This window comes from Manacus vitellinus, unplaced genomic scaffold (assembly GCF_001715985.3).
Source record: "Manacus vitellinus isolate BGI_N305 unplaced genomic scaffold, ASM171598v3 scaffold_46_pilon, whole genome shotgun sequence".
In the NCBI taxonomy this organism is placed as follows: Eukaryota; Metazoa; Chordata; class Aves; order Passeriformes; family Pipridae; genus Manacus; species Manacus vitellinus.
In genome coordinates this window covers 3,715,154-3,735,030 of record NW_021940578.1, presented here as the reverse complement: position 1 = coordinate 3,735,030, position 19,877 = coordinate 3,715,154, and the positions used below count along the sequence as shown (strand labels likewise).

The window sequence follows — 19,877 nt, the reverse complement described above, 5'->3', positions numbered from 1 at the left end:
TAAATTGTGTCACTGATCCATGACAAAATTTCAGGCTGCTTTGATCACAATTCACTGTGACCATGAAACAGCCTCTGAGCAGGATTAAACATGGCACAAGTAAGCCTTGGTAGTGCTTGCACAGCCACTCTACCCCCAGATCTGTTCTCTGCAGCACCCACCTCCTAGACACTTACTAAGCATGTTCCCAGTAAGTCAGGGCAGGGATGTTTCCTCTCATTTTGCTCATGGATATTCAAAGCTGGTACCAAGTGATTTGCTCAAGGGAACATCAAAGCCTGCAAATGCAGTGGCCTGAAATGAGTCGTGTCCCACCTAAAAGACTTCATCTTTCCTCCCATGCTCACCTGGAAAAGGGTTCCTTCCCTGTTTATTCCACAGCTGGAGTAACCAAGCCTCATAAATAACAATCAAAAGCAACTCCTGCTAAATAGCAGAAATAAGGCAATACTGATTGGCTAATGCTCCTTAATCCCTCAAGCTTTTAAACAAAGCCTTGTCTTACCTTCAGCAGTTCCCTTAGAGCTGCTGAGCTCTGACTTGTTAAACTCTTGCAATAATCATCCACAGAGCTGGGGGACCCTAGTCCCTGACAAGTACAGAACACAGCATTTCTCCAGCATGTTTGAAGATGGTCCCTGCCCAAAGGGGGTACAGCCTAAATGGACATCAAATGGGGATCACTGCGGAGCAGGGAGAGGCACTTAAAGGCACTGAGACACCACAAGCAATTGAGCTGAAGAACAGCATTTCTGGTGTTGCATCTACATGGGGAGAGCACCTGTGAAGAAAAGGCACCTCAGCTGCCTGTGACATTCATATGACTTTACCAAACTCCTGGAACTCCAAAGTTTTTCTTACCAGAACACACTTCAGCCATGAGGCCAGGCTCCCAATGGAGAAATGGCCAAAGTCACAAAATGGGGATAAAAAAAATTCAGACCTTTCCAGAGAGTGAATGGGCTTTGAATAGCAAGTTTCAATCTACAGATCTGTGTGCAGACAGGAGTGCATCTAAAAGGACCATCAGGGAACAAAGGTGTGGTCATGGTTTTGTTGCAGTTTAAGAACTGTGGAAGGTCAAGCAACAAGAGCTGGACAAGAAATTCAAGAGTCTTCATGTTTAGCTGTGATGCTCAGGGGCCTTTCACAATTGGCTCCCCTCTTATCAGCTCTTGCCTTATCTACCTTCTTTTTTCCCAAGTGACACATGGAAATGTGAGAAAATGAACGCCCCAGAGGCTGCCATCAGCTTTCAACAAGGAACAGCCTCTTTATTGTCTGCAGGAGGCAGGTCTGAAAGGCAAGGAACCACAACAGACAAGTCATGGAACAAGAGAAGCCTGCAGCCCTTGGGCAGACTGCAACAGGCAGGTCAGGAGGGAGGGAAACCAGCTCTTCCCAGAACATCTGTCTCCATCTCTGCCTAAGCGAGGAGAAGTTTAATTATCTGACGCTGGAAAATAAAGGAGAAAAAAAGCCTGTCAATAGCAGCCTGCCCAGGCAGGAGCCCAACACTCACAGGGGCAGCGTTTGCCCTCATCTCATGAAGGAGGTCTGCAGAGACCTTGTCCTTGCAGCCCAGTGGCTGGAGCAGCTGCAGCCCTGAATCTAAGGGCTCTAAATGTGAGCAGGTTCCAGCACATCAGCTGCACCACAGAAATTCCCAATTCTCAATTCCCAACTCCTCCATCCAGGTAGCCCAGCCCTCTGCTATTGTTGAGAAGCTCCCTGTGCTCAGGCTCTGTTCAAGGAGGGGGACAGAACTGGGCACACACGAATGGTCAGTGCAGAGCTGACTATTCACAGCTTTCCAGTTTGCACCTTCACATTAAGGGCAGAGACAGGCTTTACAGTGCCAGTAAATCCATATACTTGTGCTAAAAGCCATCACTTCAGGACAGCCTGTTCCAATACACTGGAGACATGAGGAGCTCAAATCTTGAATCAGACCCAGGCAGCCACGGCTGGAGAGAGTATGTAATGGGCTGGAGTTGGGAAGACAAATGCCAAGGCAACCTTAAGCCCTGGAAGCTGGATCCAATTCTGTATTTCAGCACAGGGGAGCTCAAGAAAACCATCTTCCACCTCTGACAGTATTTATGAGCATTATGTGTGCTGGTTCTGTCCAGACAGAGTTCAGCTCCAGGTGGTAAAGCTGCACCCCCAAAGGATGAACCTCTCACCCCATGTATGCCCCTGTTTCACTGCACAGGGAATCCTGAGGTGCTGATCTTTTCCCCTGGTTTGACCTGAGCAGCAGAGCTGGGCAGCAGTGAGAGATCTCACACTGTGAGCCCTCTGAACAAGAGATCCATGCCTGGTCAGCCTCCCATTAATGAGTGGATTGTGGTAGCTGGTGTCAGTGATATGTGGATTGTGCTGCTCCTTGGCCTGTGGCCTTCCAGGGAAGAAAACTATTTCTCCATTAGACTTCACAACTCAATTGTCAGTTTTTCCAACACATCTACTAATTGGGGTCCAGACTACTCTGTATCTCAGTGCCCAGGGAACAAGATGTACTCAGTTTTGCAAGACTGGCTGCACTGGCAGCCATGAACACAGGAAGTGTCTGTTGTGGTAAGTGTAAGGCAAGTTTCTTGCCTCTCCCATTCAACCCACCTAAAGGTGAACAGAAGTGGAAAGGAGTAACCACAACCAAGTGCCAGAGCACTATTTTACTGCCACACAAAATTGCTGTCCCTGATGGCAACCATTAGCCCACAGCCACTCTGCAAAGGAGGGCCTCTGCTCCCAGCCCTGACCAACCCCCTGAACTGCCTTCCAGCTGCACCAGGTGAATAGGGAATAGTGAAAACAACAGCAAAACCCCACAGATTTCACCTTGCTGTTAGAGCCAGGACTGGATTTAAGTGGATGTTGTAGGTAGGGAAGTTTCTCCTGATCAATCAAGAGCTCACCTGTGCATGTCCTCTTGTTTTCATGCAGTGTGTAGCCAACCCTGCAGCTGCAATAGTAGCCCCCCACGTAGTTGTGACAGTGATGATTGCAGAGGGGTTCACCATCCAACAGCTGCTTGCACTCATCAATATCTAATGGGCAAAGCACAGAATCAGGCAAACAACACCCTTCAACAATGTGTTCTCTCATTCTGAGCCGCTCTGTGCTTTGAGAGGTTGGGCTGTTTGCCTTTGGCTGCTGTGCCCTTCTGCACCTGCCTCTGTACAACGAGACATCTCCCACCCCACACCCACAGCACAGAGCAGCACAGAACACAGCAAAGCACCAACCCCCCACAGCTGTGGCTCTTCCATCTACCTCTCTTATCTAAGATCTTATCTCCATCTAAGATCTCTTACCTTCAGCAGCATAGAAGGCCTCAAAGCCCGTGAATGGTTTCTCATTGGAGTAGTCGGACCGGAACACCACCACGAGGTGGTTGTCCATGGAGATGTATGTCTTGTTGCCCGGAGCCTCCTCAGTGTCTGTGCTGTCCTTTCCACACAGTGTAGCCAAGGTCTTCCCACCAGAGCTCAGCTGGAAGACAGACAGGCAAATCCACCAGATGAGCACAGAGCACTGATCTTCCCAACCTACTGCCATGGCTTGGAAAGCTTGTGTTTAATGGTGTGAGGAAGGAGGTTTGGATGCTCTCAAAATGTGCTGCTGGAGATCACTCTACATCCAAGGACAGATAAGAGAAGATTTCCCCCATTCTCTGTGATTTAAACCCATAATTTTGTCTCCCTTTTTCCTTTCTTGTTAACTTGGTGCTCTCAGTGACAATCAGATCTTGGTAAAGCCCGAGGCAACTGGGGTGAAAAGAAAAAGTTTCACATGCTGACAAATTCAAATGTATAGTAAAAGGTGTCTTTAAATGAGTGACTCACTTGCTCTATGATTCACCTATTACAGTTTCAGTCCTTAATTTATCTTTAATACAAGAGAAATGTTCTGACACATGGGGTTTATGTTGGGCATGGCAGAGAGAGAGCTATGTATTACAGACCTACCAGAAAGGAGTACTCCATCCTGCCCAAAGGAAAGTACATGAAGAGCAACATGGATCTGGGGAATGGGAGCAACTTGCTATATAACACCATGGAAATGAGATCTTTCTAAGTGGGAAGAGCCTGGTTTGGTTCTGTCAGATGGAAACTGGGCTTGCACACTCCCTGTGTACACAGCTCCCTCTTGGATGTGCATCAGGCCCACACAAACAAGTTCTTCCTGAGGTTGTTTGTCACGTTAGCCAGCAGACACCACAGCCAGTGCCCGTTCAGACAAGCTGACAGCAACTTATTTAGACCATCACTTAAATTTTGTGGTCTCCCAGTTCTGCTTTCTTGTCCTGTGGGCCTCAATAAATACGTCATTTAGAAATCAGCTGAGCCTGAACTTTACAAGCAGACTAGAATCAAGTGCTTACAAGAGTTATACTGGTCCTACAGGTGCCCAGGATCACATAAACACAGTTTTTAACAGCTTGGCCTGCTACATGTCACCCCATCCTACACATACCTTCACATAATCATATTCACACAGGTAGGACAGCTCCAGGTTGAAATGGGTGAAGTAGATACGGACAGAATATCCCTTGGGGACAGTAATATTCCAGATTCTCTCCTTGTGGTTTGGGTAGACATTGGGAAAGTTTGGGGACGTGATCCTCCCATACATTTTCTGTGGCACAACACTGCTCTTCGCTCCACTGTAGAGCACAGCCAGCAAGACAAACAGCCTGAGTCAAGGAGCAGAGATTAACAGAGGAAGAGTGAGCATTGACTCAGATCATAGCCCAAACCCACACATCCAAGTTGCCAGGCTCGATATCAAATCAGGTATTTCAGCACGAGCTGAAATCTTCATGTCCACCACCCTTCTCATTTGACAGTGGAAGAAATTGGTTGGAATCAGTGCAGCCATACTCTAGTAGCAGCTAAACAAGATGAGACACATGTTCCTGCCTTCCAGAGCCTGCACAAAGCCAAGTGGCCAGAGGAGCTGGGGAGGGCCCTGCCACCACACTCACCTCATGGTGCTGCTCTCCTGTCCGAGCCTGCTCCGCTCTGAGCCCCGGGCAAGGAATCTCTGCTGCTGTATTTGCATTTGGGGGTGGATGTATTTACTGTGTGTGCTCTGCTGTGTTTATCTGGATGTTGAACTCTGATGTTTATCTCCCTTCCACCCCCTTCAGCCTGCTGAGTTCTGGGAACAGCAGTCACTAAAAACCAGGCTCGTGTTCAGGCTTCAGTGAGGGACGGGGAGAGGCAGGCAGGGATGGAGCGGCTGGCTCGGGAATGCTGCAGGCTCTTGCAGGGAGCTGTAGTATCGCTGCTCCCCGGGAAGGCGGCAGTGGGAGGAGGTGGCTCAGACAGTGTCTGCACAGGGAGTGTGGGGAGCTGGGCAATGTTCCTTCCCCTCTAACCAGCTGATCCACAATCCTACTAATGCAACCAGCACGGTGCTGGGAGTAGTTCCTTCTGTTGCCAGAGCAGGAAGGTGTTAGGGACAAAATAATGGGGCACATCACAGGATTTTAGAATAGGGAGGAATCTCGTTAGGTGGTTCTGTGTAATGGCACAGAAATACTCAGGGACACCACACTACAGCACACACGAGTTTCAGAGATGCCAAAGTCTTCCAGCTCTCAGCATTACATTTTAACCCAGTGCAAGCTTGTGGTGACTGAAACCTGCTCCAAGCCTTGTTCATATGCATGGGTTGCTTTTTACCCTGCCCACCCTGGAACACCCGTAAGGTAAAACGGGCACACTAAAAAAATAACTCAAATTTCTTCTAAACATTGTGGGTCCACACAGGGATTTCACACTGCCCAGGGAATTCGACTGGAAGAGTCAATGCCTATAGGACATAAAGCTTTATTAATTCCACTGCTTGCAGGCTGCTTCTTTCCAAGTCAGCACTTAGTTTTCCCACAAAACTCCTATTCCAGTGCACATGGAGATAGGCCTGAATTTATAGAGGGTGAAAAGCCAGATACCTTAATGCTGAGCTTAGGTCCACCTCTTCCTTGACAAAAATGGACAGAGAGTGGTAAAACTGGTCTGCAGCAGGGAACAGACCACTGCACTGCACAGAGAGGAAACTTATCCAGAGATATCCTTTAATTAAATGGACACCTTTTGAGCAGCCAAAAAATCATTACCCCAGGCAGTGAGACTGCAGGAAAGCAGGAGTTATTACATGAGCAAAAACTAAGGCAAACAAACCATTCAGCAGACTGCAAACAGAAAATACCATTTAATAAAAGTGAAGGAGAAAGTAGTAGCAGTAAATAATTAATTGTGTAGTAGCAGTACCTACAAACATGGCTAATGGACAAGAACCCAGAGGGGATTAGCTTTTCCCATGGCCCACTAGCTGTTAAAATGATTCTATCAACAAGATAGATGTGGACCTTAAACTGGTTGGAAACGAGGGAAGAGAAGGAAAATTTTGCAAAAAAATCAATCTGTGCCTAACTGAGCTGTTGCCTGATTCCCTCAGGCAAAAATACTTCCAGAAGCATCCCCCATCAGGCTTCCTGCTGGGTTCAGTAGCAGAGGCACAGAGAGTCAACTCTGATCTTAGGTCTGAAGGGTTTCTCACAGCCCTGAACTTGATGAGGCCCCTGCAGCTGGCGGTTGCTGGACCCAGACAGCTGCCTTAGCAAACTGTACCCCTGGAGCCTGAGAAGCTGAATGCTTGGTGCACACACCAGCTTTCCCCTGGCATGGTCTGGGGAGAAGCACCTGATGTGAACCACGCCAAAAACACTGTCCCTGTTTCTCCACCCAGAACCCTTCCAGCTCCAAAGGCCATCAGGCTCAGATCAGCAGGTGCAGCAGTGTTTTGGGAGTGCTGTGACAGCAGACCTCAGGCCACACAGATGCTCCTCTTGTCCCCAGTCTCCCCTTGGCACAGGACTAAGCCAGCCCTAAGGCTGGGCACTTCATCCATGTCACTGCAGCTTCCAGTGCCCTGGGACTTGCTGAGTTACTGATCCACTTTAGGAAATTTGGGTGTTACCTGGAATGATGCCTCCTGAGAAGTCTGACCAGCTGTCTTCTTGTGCCCCTGTCTCCTTCCACACTGAGGGCTGACTGAGGGAGCACAAAGGTGAGCTGCATTCTCAACAGAAACGCCAGGCCAAGGTTCAGAGAAAGGACTTCCCTTGGAAAAAAAAAATCTTCTGTGGAATGGAAGAATATGGAATAACACAGAGATTCTGGAGAGTCCTTGTCTGAGCCCACACTTTCCCTCAGACACTGTACAGTCTCCCAGAATATGCTTTTACTACTTGACACTGAAGTCTGTCAAGGAAAGGTTTCAAATCCCTCCTGTGGCAACAGGGAGTGCAGACAGCAAAGTCAGACACATGAATAAACCAGCAAGAGCAGAGCTGCTCAGCCAGCACAGTGCCTTAGGCTGGTACCACTAAGGTCCAGAGACTGGATCTCCACTTTCCCTGCAAAACCAAACACCAGCAGGAACCAACTGAAAAGATGAGAAGGCTGAAAAGCAGCTTTGCTGCTGGGGCTGTCAACGAAGTGCTGTGAGATCCAGGCTAAGTCATGGGGCAGCCCTTCAGTTCAGATTTCCCTCTGACCTCAAGTTCTAAAACTGCAAAAATATTACCTGAGGTAGGTTTTGCCTAAGCTGTGTTCCTACAGAAAGTTTCAGTTGTAAGGAACTGTGAGCTCCTGTAAAAATGAAATCAATACAGCTCCACTTAATCAAAAAGTCCCAGACAGCTCTATTCTCAAATGGACCATGCAAAACCACACAGTGCCTCCAAAAATCAGCTTGTGCTAGGGGACAAAACCACCTCCAGGTCTTTGAAAGGCAGCTCCTGCACTCTGGCAGCAGTCCCATGGAAAGCACTGCAGTCACTGGCTGGTGTTTCAGGTATAATGAACAGCATAGTGAGCACCTGAACATGCCTCTGGGTCTGAAACCTGGGTACAGTGCCAAAGCAAGAGGCTGGGTGATGAACGGAGGAAAAGCACAGTGCACTCATCTGACAGAGCAGGGCTGTCCCTGCGTCACCAACCAGGGCAGCAAATGAGCAAAAGAGCTGCTTGCTGTGATCCCTGAAGACGCTGCTCCCCACTGCCCCTGCTCTCCCAAACGCCAGCTGCCTCTGCAGAGCCCTGAGAGATTGCTGGGATGCTTGTTGTTCCATGGCTAAATCCCATCCTCCTGCACTGAGGGCTTCAGAGGACAGGGGGAAGCAAATGCAGCAGAGGAAAAGACGTTCTGTTTCCTCAGCACAAATCAAATAGCGTGACTGACATCAAAAGACAAGCACACAGACGGAGCAAGCAGAGCATGGAGTGGGGCAGGGGGAAGAGCCTGGTTGCTGTGAAACAGAGAAAAAAATTATCTTGCCAGGGGAAAAACAGGAGGCAGGGAAAGCTCCTGCAATGGGGCAAGACACTTTCATCAGTTAGGGCAGGCTTTCCTCCTTCCCACGCTGTCTGCTGCCACCTCATTGCTCTATATTCTGTTTGCAAAGACAGACTCCAGCTGCTACAGTGCTGTGGAACATTTCTCCAGCAGGGAAAAAACCACCAGCCTTGGCCTCTTTACCCTGCACAGACAGACTTCCAAAGGACAGCCAATGCAACTCCACAACGTCATCCTCATCTGAAACCTCTCAGGTCTGAGCTCAGATTTTCCAGGAAGATCAACAGAAACTCTGCAGTATAGATGCTGGTTGACAGTTTTGCTCCTCTGGCATGATCAGAGCTCTCAAAAGCAAGGGTGACCACCATCACCTGTGTGGGACTGGCCTCAGGCTGGGAAACATGACCTCTCCAGGAGCACCACAGAGCTCACACAATTTATACAGCATGTGTGTGTACATACTGAAAATGATGGATAGGTTCTGTTCAACTGCACAGCTGCAGGATCCATCAGCACATCATTTTCACCTCTGCCAGCACATCTCAACCACTGCATGGATAGATGTGTATTTATGCACGTGACTGTACAAATGCCAGGGCAAATCCCTGCACTGCACACACTCATTCCCTTGGGAAGAGAGCATGACACAAGTAAGAGATGCTGAACACACTACTCTGTTTCCTCCTGGAAAAAACTCCCACTCTGCCGTGGGGAAGGCAGCACAAGAACTCCCCAGGTCAGACTCTTTTCCTCTGTCCCCCCAGTGCCACTGGCCTGGCTCTCAGGAAATGAAGGAGCTCACACAGCTACTGTCTCGCTCCCACCCACCCCCTTGGTAGCTGCACTACGTCTGCTGGGCTGGCTCCAAGTCTGTGACTTCACTGGAGCAGCTGCTTGTGCTGGGAAGAGGATTTAGTTACAATTCAGATGCAGCTACAGCCAAAGCTATGAAATAGTGCTGTCTTCTCTCCAAGCAGAGATGCTCTGCACGTTCCAGGCACAGCCAACACATTTTCCCTGGGTAAACCTGCCTCCAAACAGCCAAGAGGGACAAAGGGGGTGGATGAATCACATGTCCAGCATGTATCTCTTGTCCAACATGAGGTCTCAAAGCAGGGAAGGAAAGTGAGAAGAAAGAAAAATATGACAAATCTCTGTACCAAAGGCCAGCCAAGGATAAGCCCATCAGGAACTCCCAGCTGTGAATAGAGTGAGGGTAATGAAAAGCCTTCCTTGAACCTGTTGTAGCCTCATTCAGCAAGCAGCTTGGCCCTGCAGAGCAATTAGGAGACTTTTCAGCTCCCAGAACATCCACCCAGGAACCACAGTCTCATTTAGAGAGAGTGGTTTGGGGTTACACACCTGCCAGGATGACTGGAAGGCCTGGAAAGTCACTTGCCAGCTTGGAAACAGCTCTTAGCACGTGCATTCCCTCCAGCACAGTCCCCAGCAAGAGGATCCACTTGAGCAGTAGCTTCTCTCCAAACCCATTCACTGTCAGGGGAGAACTGCAAAGCAAGTTTGGCAGAACCATATCCATCTCCTGCTGGAGTTCTCATGTAATCCTCCACTCATATCCTCTGTTAAACAAGGCTTAAACCTTTCCCTGTCTGCAGAACAAGACCCTGCAGAGCACAGCAACCACCACTACATTGGGACGAAACCCTGGGTTTTCAAAAAAGGGGAACCTGGACCTCATCTTCCACCCCAAACCACAGCACACAAGGTGCTCTCAGCTGAGAGCACAAGGTCTGCCTTTGGAAGTCAGAGCTTGGCTGCTTGTCTCTATTTCCACCTCCCTTCCATTTGTTCCTTCTTTCATGACTGCTCTTCCTCTACATGTATGTGCATTAATTAACACCATGAAGAACTGTACTCTCCTCCTGGACAACTTGCTGAGACTGCAGGAGACAGTAAATTCCTGAGGCTCCCTCTCTGCTCAGGAAGAGGGAGAAGCTGAGAAATGTGCTGAAAAATAGGCTTGGACAGCATCAGGACTGGCAAATTCATTAAACCCACTTGCAACAGCCTCCTCTGCAATTGTCCATAACCTGAATTTTTTCGTAACAAATAGGCTATTACCTCGCTAATCTGGACAAACAGTAAAGCCAGCCCAAAGCATTCCCAAAATAAGAGCTACTGCTCAGACATTAAAGAGTTGGTGTGATACACTGGAATGGACAAATCTTCCCTCTGGCTAAATCCCTCACTGAATACACACAACCTCATTCCTGCCTTGGAGAAAATAGATTGAAGGCGTGTTAGAGCCCACAGTCCCATCAATCAGAACCTGGATATTAAAATGCCTGTAGCACTCCAGGAGTAAGAAACAAACCTACCAAGCAACCAGCTGAGCCAAACTTTTGCTGACCACTTCAAAGAAAAAAAAATTGCTTTTCTCAACTATTTCAAATTGCTCCCCCTTCAAAGAAGTCTGGGATCTCTGACTGTTCTCTCTTTGGAGGAGAAATTAGGGATACCTTCTAGGTACTAGGTATCTTTTAGAGGTTTTCTAGAAGTAACAAAGACTGGCTTTATCAATCTTATTTTTAAGGCAGAAATGTCAAATCTATTCTTGCAGAAAAGAACTGGAAGTGTTCAAACCAAACCACTGTCTTTCAGTCAAGATGTAAGCTCATTTTCCACAAAATTCCACCCTGAAGCTCTTGTTTCTCACCCTAGAGGGGAAAAACAAACCCCCAAGCCTATCAAAATGCAGGGCAAGAGTTGCACCCTGAATGAACATTTTACTCCTCAGCTTCTCTGCTTGACTTTGCTTCCCTCACAGAAATCTTCATAAAGCCATAACCTCCAAAACACCATTTGATCCTGTGTCCCTTTGTTTTGGGCCATGTCAAACACCTGGATTTGAGGTGAGGGTGCTATTGTTTCACAGAGAAATTTAATTCTGTCTTTTAAATGAGTGAGACACTTACCTGGCTTCCTTCTCCTCACTTTTCAGCATTATGAAATCCACAGTGCCAAAGCTTCGCCAGAAGTCATGACTAAAGCTTGAACAATAGAGGGAATCTGCAAAAAGAAAACAAGAGCTTTTAAATAGAGTTTTCAACAAAACCCAATTAAGCAGAAGCCTCACAAAGGAGAGGTGAGCTCGTGCCAACACAGCACTGTATTCTGACTCAGAAAAATCTGCAATTCAGAGATAGGCAGAGCTATAACCTGGCTGCACAAAACTGAATGCTCAGGTGTTGGCACTCAAATACTGCCTGGATTAAGGAGTTACCTGACTGCTGCACACAGGTGATTACAAATGTGACTCTTTCACACCTGTTGGACACACTGCCACCTGTTTGTATTTACTACCAGCAGGTCCACCACTTGTTGAGCCTCAAAGCTGTGTGCAGAAAAAGCCTACTGGAAACTGCTGACGTGCCCTGGAGGCACTGGGCCTGCTGGCAAGCAAAGGGAGACTTGGCATATTCATGTAGCCCTCTAATTTAAAATTAGGCACAGAGTCTATGAAAGTATGTCCTAAATTGACCCAGCCATAGTAACTGCCAGTGACTTCCACCAGCCATCAGCTTCAGGCTCTTACTTTGCCCCAGCAATGCTCAGCTCCACTGGAAAGGCAAACAAAATGATTTGGCTACATGCAGAGTTAATTTTGTACAAGGATACAAAATGGATCTAACCCCATTCCAGCCTGCATGGCAATGCCCTCAGCTAAGATCTGAGCCCCCTTAAAACCAAAAGAAGAAACTCTGGGGGGGTCAAAGTGAAGATATTTCAATACACCTGTGTGGGGCAGGCAAAAGGGAAACAGCCTTGCTATGGCATGTGTTCATCTGACGTGGTAAGAGCAACACAGAGCCAGCAAATTAAAAGATCATCACATGTAATTTAAATGTTTGGCTGGAATCCCCCGAGGCCCAGTGGGAAGAATCTCCGAGGAAAGGAAGATGCTTTGTTTGATGTATGTTAGCAAGGAGGGAACTGAGCCAGAGTGCTCACACAGCTGGGGGAATTGCTCTTGCTGAAGTCAGATTACTCCAACTTGTCTGTTGGCCTGTGCTCAGCAGCCCTGTAATGACCCAGAATTGCAGCTGACAGATTGGTGCTGAGTTTCTCTCGCTGAGGCTCCTGTGTGTGGATGAGCCATTACTCTTTCAATTTTGGGCTCTGATGCCTGTTAACATACATTAGGCTTTTCCATATGGTGCATCTTAGCCTGGTGTCCAGGGCAGCTGCCTGGGCCTCTGTCCCCACCCCCATGCTCAGGCCCTGGCTAATGAAAATGGATGATGGCCCCAGCTCAGTAATGGGACACAGATGGACCAAATGGTTTTTCGCTTTGAAACATATTTTCATTTAAGAAAGTCTCCAAAGACTGGGAGCTTTTTATTCTTGTATCACTGTAATATTCCCCCCTAATACACTGCAATCTTCAGACAGGTGAGGAATTCAAAGATGCCAACTTTCAGTTCAGCTGGATCTGCAAGTCTATACACCAGTGCCCTGTTCTGCTGATGGTCTTGACATGCTCTCACTTTCCTCCTCTCCCATCTCACCTCTTCTGCTCATACTGAAAGATCTGCAGCATGAGAAGCAGCATTTTTTGGGGCAGACCTGTTAAAAGAAGGCCTGACAGGCTGCTGAACCAGCCTCAGCTGAAGGACTGCACTGCCTCCTACAACACATAATAATAATAAATTAAACAACTCCTTTGTTATTATGAGAGCCTTGTGCAGACACAGCAGAAGCCTCCACAGCCACATGTGAGAACACATGACTGAGGGCACTGTGCAGTGGGCACAGGAATCAGGGGTCACTTTCCAGCAGGACTCTCCATTCTTCATCTCTGCCCTGGGAAGTTCAAGGGCTCATGAAGCCACCTCCAACTTTCCGAAGTGTTCCTTGTTATTTATGGTTTCTGCCCTCGTGCTAAGCCTCTTCAAATAATTTGGAAATAATCCCCTTAATGCAAGGGCAGCGTTTGCCCATGACATCTCATTTACCAGGCAGTCCATCTTCTTAGAGAGGTGAAGCCTAGTTAAGTGTTTCTGAGGGACAGGGCAAGTGTCTGTATGTGTATGTGTGAAAATGGGATGGGACTCAGGAAAACAATTCTCCTTGAGTCTCTCAGCCCTCATTACAATTCCTCTTTTCAGTGCCAGCTCTGATTTATGGGCTGCCATTCAGAGGCTGTGAAGCCCTGCAGCCAGAGCTGACCAGCTGTCAGAGCAGGGCTTACAGAACAGGGAACATATTAGCCTGTCTCTGTGCCTGCCCAGATCCCACAGCTGACACTGGAGCTGACAACGAGGGGCTGTGCGTGGCACATCACCCTGAGCACTGCTGGGGGCTATGACTGCTCAGAGGGGCACACACCCAGAACCAGGGGCAGAACTGGGACATAGCCACATCTTGTGCCACAAGAGAGAGACTTCCTGGACTGTGGTCCCTACCCTCCTGCTTGCTTCCCATTTTTATTCTGGAATGGAGCAAAAAGCCACCAGTGGCATTTCTTCTCAGTTGTTCTGCTTCTAGCCCTCTCTGCCCCATGGAATGACCAGCTGCCTTCCAGCACTGGACAGGGTTCAGTTATCCTTTAGGAAGAGCAATCAAAAGGCACTTTCCAGCCCACTGGCTCCCAGCAGTGGGTAAATTCATCAGTTCAGGGACGAAGATGAGCACTCTTTGTGAGCCAGCACTTCAGAGCACAAGGCCTGCTGTTTGCTCCCCACAGCTCTGGGCTCCTAAAGTGTAAATCCAGGTTTTTAGGCAGCTGCAGCTCCCTGTGTGTACACCTGCACCTCAGCTCCTGGCAGGGCACCTCTCACCATGGGACTGATTGGACTCTGACTGGATTGGCAGCACGTGGCCAGGGACAGAGCTCTCAGGAGCAAAGAAAAGGCTTCCATGGAGACATATCCTGACCTCTGGGTTTCACTCTGAGCAAGGGGCTCCCTGCACAGAGCCTTGTCCTGATTGGAAGAATTAAAAGCTCTGTGTAAAATGTTATGTCTCCCTTTCTCTATTATATAGAAATACTCTTCCTTTCTCTATTAATTAAGCTGCTGCCCATGTCTGGTTCATTAACTAATACAGACCAATATACCCAGTGCTAGCTGGATAATCTGCTCTTGTTCAAATACATAAAAAAGTCACACTGAAAACAACCAGATCTGAAGACTCTCCCCTCTATCCAACAGTGACCAAATGTGTCTTAAGTGATGGACTCTAAAACCATCATCTGAGGGACCAAACATCTCCTGGACAATTTCCGGAATGTACAAGCCAGGAGTGGGCAGCTTTCCACAGCCATAAATCATTGGCTTCTTCAATGGCTGTCAAGAAGAGACTAAAACACACCAGCCAAGCACAGCCTAGTAAAACTGAAGACATTTTTAACAGCAGTTTCCTAACCAGCAGCCTTACAATAGGAAGTAGGCCTGACCTCAAGCCAAATTCAACAAGGTCCCAGCTGTTAAAATTGCTTGTTATTTGTTTTTTGTTTTACACTAAATGTTAATTGGTTTAAAACAAGAGTCCTCCAGGTCCCAAAGGTACTGCTAGAACAGAAATTCCTCATTCCCAGCTGAATGCCCTGAGCCCAGGGAAACAGTATGCTCTCTCCTCTGGCACAGCTTATTCCCCTGTGCACTCTGTCCTTCTAGACAACAAGCCTCATCCAGCCCAGCCAACCACTCAGGGCTGAGACACTCTCTGGGGAGGTGGAAGACATGGATTTGAATTGTTCACATTTCCTTCACCTCCCAGACGCTTCCTCTGAGGCTTTCTATGAGCCCTACATAATGTTAACAAGTGGGAAGCAGACATGCTGGAAGGTTTGAATCTGGATTCAAACAGCTCTCTCCAAAGCTCCTATCTTAAGGGGCTGATATGTTGGCTTTTCTTTCCAAAGCTCCTGCCTTAAGGGACTGAAATGCTGGCTTTTTTTCATCTGGCACCTCCCTCCCCTGTCTGCAAAATGAAACACAAATCTGAAAGTGAGAGCTCAGTCAGCTCCAGAGGTGCTGGACTTAGCAAAGGGGAACACATGGATCAGACACGCCTGTTACAAGAAGGCTCCCAGGCTCAGCACAGGTAGCTCCTGCTCTCCCTTTGCATGGGGTACAGCTGTTCCTCAGGCTCTGGGATACAGGCTGGCAGCTCCTACAGCCTCTGCTTGTATTCCCAGGCTTCTGCAAGGGCTTACTCACAGCAGCTGATCAACAGCAGTGAGCTGTTCTCCATTAGCTCCTGTCTCACTTACATGACACAGGTCCCCTGACTCTCAAATATTCCCTGCTCTAAAGGCTGACAGATTATTATGGAATAAAAAGCAACTTTACCCACAATAGATATTCTGCAGTAATGCTCTGCCAGAATCTTCATTCTGAAGATTCTCCTTATGCTGACAGGTCCCAGTTTGCTGTGTGTCTCTGGATAACTGATTTTTACCTCCCTGCACTTCATCTACTGCCTTAGTGGTAACTCTGACCATAATTCCTTCTGAATCCCTGAGGAAAAGCTACATCTCTTAAATCCTTGTTGATGCAGTAGAGAGCACCTTCCAATTTCCCATCTCACAGCACACAGACCTTTACACCACAGTGTCACCAAAAAGCACAACACATAACACCCTGCCTGTCCTTCTGACCTAGCCTACAAAAACTGCAGTGCTCCAGCAACTCCTCCTCAATCCCTGAAATCTTCCTCTCAAATCCCCGCAAGTTCCTTCAGGGTTCAGCAAAGACAGGAAAAATCCACTGTGCCAGACATCCTCCCAGTTCACCAAGTCATTTGTACTCAGGATTTCCTGTGTTGCACATTCTTACATGAAGCTACGGCGCAAATGAATGGTCAAGGTAACAGAAACTTTCACCGAGCAGTTTTCATGGAATATAAAAGGCATTTACAGCCTGCTGCTGCTGAGGGCTTTGTGAAAGCAGGAGCTCAGAGAAGTGACTGAAGTTAAATTTTCAAAGCCCACTTCACAGGTAAGAGAGGCTTTCAGAGCTCAGAGAACAAGGTCACTGAACTAACTATTTACAGAGAGTAACAAGGAGGGAACAAATGCCTTATTTGACCACCTGTGTTATTCTTCCACTCAACAAAACCCCACGTGGAAGGAAGGTCAGAAGAGCCATGGGCAGGGGTAAATGTGGCATCATAGTTAAAACAAGATACAAAGCAATGTCTCTTAGATCAAGGCATAAGGCAAATCTCCCAGACCAAACCACCAGGAAAGATAAATAAAAGTAGCACTTCTGTGTCAAAGGAATGTTGTAAAGTTTGTTGTTATCTAAACCACCAGCTTCTCAGATGGATGTTGTCAAAAACAAACATCCCATAGGAACACATTCTGCGAGCCACTACATTAATCTATGACCAAGAGCAAGAGCAGAATTCCCTCTACACTGGAAAAAAAATTCCCCTTTAGTGCAAACTCAGTTACTCTTCCCCAGTTTGCATCTAACTGCTCATATGCCATCGACCTCAGAAACAGATTTTCTTTTAAATAAATGGGCTGACTGCTTTTCAAACACACGTTCAGTGTTTCTGAGCAGAGCCAAATATAATAACAACATAAGACAAAAGACACCCTGTGCAGCCTTATGCCTCATTCTCCCTGCAGTACCAGGTTTAACTTCAATTTTCTGTAGCTGTAATCAACGCCAAAGGTGCCTCGCAGGCCACGCGTTGCTTGAGACTGACAGGCACAGGACCACCAGACAGGCAGCTCCCACTAAATTTAACTCCATTTGTGGCTACCTGCAGACTGACAGGATCTTTGTAAGTCTGGTCAGACTGCAACCCTCTCCTTCGTCTGAAGCCGAAAACGCACCCGGTGTATTAAAGCGAGATCTTCACCATAAAAGCACGTACAAACAAGTCACCATGGAGGGCACTAAATTTCAAATAAACACCTTCCTAGTTCCTCTGTCATCCACATATCTGTCCACATATGCATGTGCTTTGATCTCGGAGTAAATGAGATTTCCTCTGTTCTCACCAAGGTATAAGCTACCTTGGACTACTTCATATATACCAAGGAATAGGATATGCAGCCACAGAGTCACCCCTGGGTACTGAATATGCTGTAGGTTCACAGCTGAACTTGTCCCCATGATAATTTATTCACTTGTGTGCAGTTGATGCATAAGCATGAGCTACCTTGAGGTTAAAAACATTAAAAAAAAAATAAATACAGTGAATACCACTGGACTAGTTGGATTAGGTGAGGTCAGCACTGTATGTGCTAGCTGACTTTAAAAGCTTGCCTTCTGACATATTTTTTACTTTTTCATGTGTCTTTTTCACGTTTTTAAAAATCTCATAGGTATTTTGCACTTGCTCATACAGACACACATTATTCTGAGCTGTGACAAGACTTTAAAGTACATCAGCTACTGCATCTATAAGAGAAATAGCCTGCTCTCACTGCCGTCTACCTGACATATGCCATTAGAAGGCTCACAATTTGTTTGTGAAAATGCAAACAGAAAATGGCCAGATATGACACATATTTAATAAGCTCCTCCCAGTGAAGCTGATTTCTCCTGCCACACTCCCTAACACAAGTCATCGGGCAGGACCTCACATCGCTTCAGCCTCAGCATGTCGACTTACCAAAGAAACTGCCCCGTCCAATCCAAGTCAAACACTGATTTCAGCTGATGAAAGGAAGGAGCTGTGCTGGCCCCTGGCCACAGCACGTGCGCTGGCGACTCACACTTCCCCTTGGTGCTCAGCCAGCGCCTCAGCCTGCCTTAGCAGGAACCATCTGTGGGGATGAAAGAGCACCTCAACTTCCAAATTTACTTCCAGCCCTGAGAGCAGCCAGACTCCTCTCTCCTCCAGGAACCACTAAATAACACAGCACACGGCTTCCTGAACAGGCAGGCTCTGCCAGGGGCAATCCCTGTGTCCGTGTGCTCTGGGGTTTCTCGTTTTCGCTACACGTTGTCTGGAGCACTCTGATCACAGACCAATTTTAATGGTGGATAATAAGGTAATTCCTATGAGAACACTTCTAAGGTGTTTGCATCCCGGTTGGTCACATACTGCTACACAGGTCTTAGTAATAGTAATGGTTATAATTGGCTCTTATACAGCACTTGCCTCTTTTTATAATTTTTCCTAAGATACGTAGATGTAGAGAGCTTTCACCTCATTTTAAGGACAAGGAAACTGAGGTATTGAAAGGGAGGTAGTGATGAAATGTAAATGCCAGCAGTAACACAAGGCACAAAACCAGGTCTCCTCCATCCTAGCTGGGTGCTTCAGGCAACACAGCTGGGAAGCTCCATATCCCATTACCCATATACCGAGTCACCGAGTTCCCCCAGCAAGGATCTTATTTTTCATTATGGAGTGAAAAATAAAACAAGCCACAGGGCTCTAACCCCTCCTGCAAGCCGGAGACAACGCGGCCAGAAATTTCTGTGGCAAACGACACAGTGCAAATGCAGTGTGAGGAGAGTGGCAGCAGCCAGCCCGTGGAGGTGCTGGAGCTGTGGTGTCACTCATTACTGGGAGAGAGGGGCAGCGTTACCTCAGCTGTCAGAAAACAGGCTGGCTGCTGATTAATCCAAAACGCTGCTGTTGAGATGAGCGACCTCGTGGTCACCGGTGTCCTCAAACAGAATGTAAAGGCTCAAAAGGAAGGCATTACAAATATCTACCTTGAGCTCTCATCAGGTCTTGGGGACGGGCTCAGTAACGCTTAAGTCTATTATTTTGTGTGGCCATTGCCAGCAATATAAGAGATCTCTGAAATTCAACTTGTTAATGCTAAGGATTAAAGCAGACAGGGCAACTGAATTTCATACCTTTTTTTTTCTTTTTTGCCAGCATATGAGATCAAGGACTCAGCAGCCTTCTACAGAGGGAAATACCTGTGAACTCAAACATGAACTACTGTCCACAGCTCTCCACTACCGGTCAGTTCTAAAAATAAGGTTCAAGAAGCTCCTCAGCAAGCCCAAAGAAATAAAAGTACAGGCCCTGCTAAATAGCACTCAAGAAGGTAAGAAAGAGAACCCAGGTGGTTTTTGATTGTTTTTAAGCAAGATGAGAAGACACGGAGAAACCTTAAGAGAACCAGAGCAGAGTCAGAGCTGTTTGACCTGGGATCACAGCCCCTTGATTTCATTATTTCAGCCCGAAAGCACCCCAGGAACTGCTCTGGCAAACCAGAACTGGGCCAGGCTCTGGGCATGTCTCCCCCTCCACAGCACCCCCAGGCACTGCCCCTGCAGCCCACACCTGCACAGCACTGTCTGTGTGCTTCACCCAGCCATCCCCAGTTACAGATAGCACGGGAAGGAGCACAGGGAGCTACAGTGGGACCAAACCAGTCTCTCTCCATCATGGCATGGCACCTTATCCTGACCAGGGCTGGCACTGAGGAACCTCCCCATGGGGCACAGCCCTGGCTGCCCAGCACCTCACCGCACACTCACCTGGTCCCTCAGAGGCTGAGGGGCAGCTGCAGCAGCTTTAGGGATGGCTGTGACCCTGCTCCCGCTGAGAGG

The 19,877-nt window shown here is 47.6% G+C and overlaps 2 protein-coding genes across 2 annotated transcripts in view; both read right to left on the bottom strand.

The window, feature by feature from the left end:
• Positions 1-1,248: 1,248 nt before the first annotated feature.
• Positions 1,249-19,877, bottom strand: MASP2 (mannan binding lectin serine peptidase 2). The gene is made up of 7 exons (XM_018079395.2): positions 19,806-19,877; positions 11,310-11,403; positions 6,994-7,137; positions 4,483-4,702; positions 3,321-3,498; positions 2,922-3,053; positions 1,249-1,456 (listed from the first exon to the last, which is right to left on the bottom strand). Exons 2-7 carry the CDS (start codon positions 11,336-11,338, stop codon positions 1,443-1,445), a joined length of 717 nt encoding a protein of 238 aa, XP_017934884.1. The 5' UTR covers positions 11,339-11,403; positions 19,806-19,877; the 3' UTR covers positions 1,249-1,442.
• Positions 11,338-19,877, bottom strand: part of LOC103762073 (somatostatin-2) — a 12,769-nt gene continuing 4,229 nt past the window's right edge. The window contains exon 3 of the mRNA XM_029962395.1: positions 11,338-11,403. Within this exon, the coding sequence (XP_029818255.1) occupies positions 11,338-11,403 (66 nt within the window). The remainder of the gene's footprint in view (positions 11,404-19,877) is intronic.

Coding starts and splice junctions, on each gene's coding strand:
- MASP2 (XM_018079395.2), bottom strand. CDS start 11,338: ATGCTGAAAAGTGAGGAGAAGGAAGCCAG. Junction 7,138..11,309: donor AGTGAGGAGAAGGAAGCCAG/GTAAGTGTCTCA, acceptor TTTTTTTCCAAG/GGAAGTCCTTTCTCTGAACC. Junction 3,054..3,320: donor GGCCTTCTATGCTGCTGAAG/GTAAGAGATCTT, acceptor TTTGCCCATTAG/ATATTGATGAGTGCAAGCAG.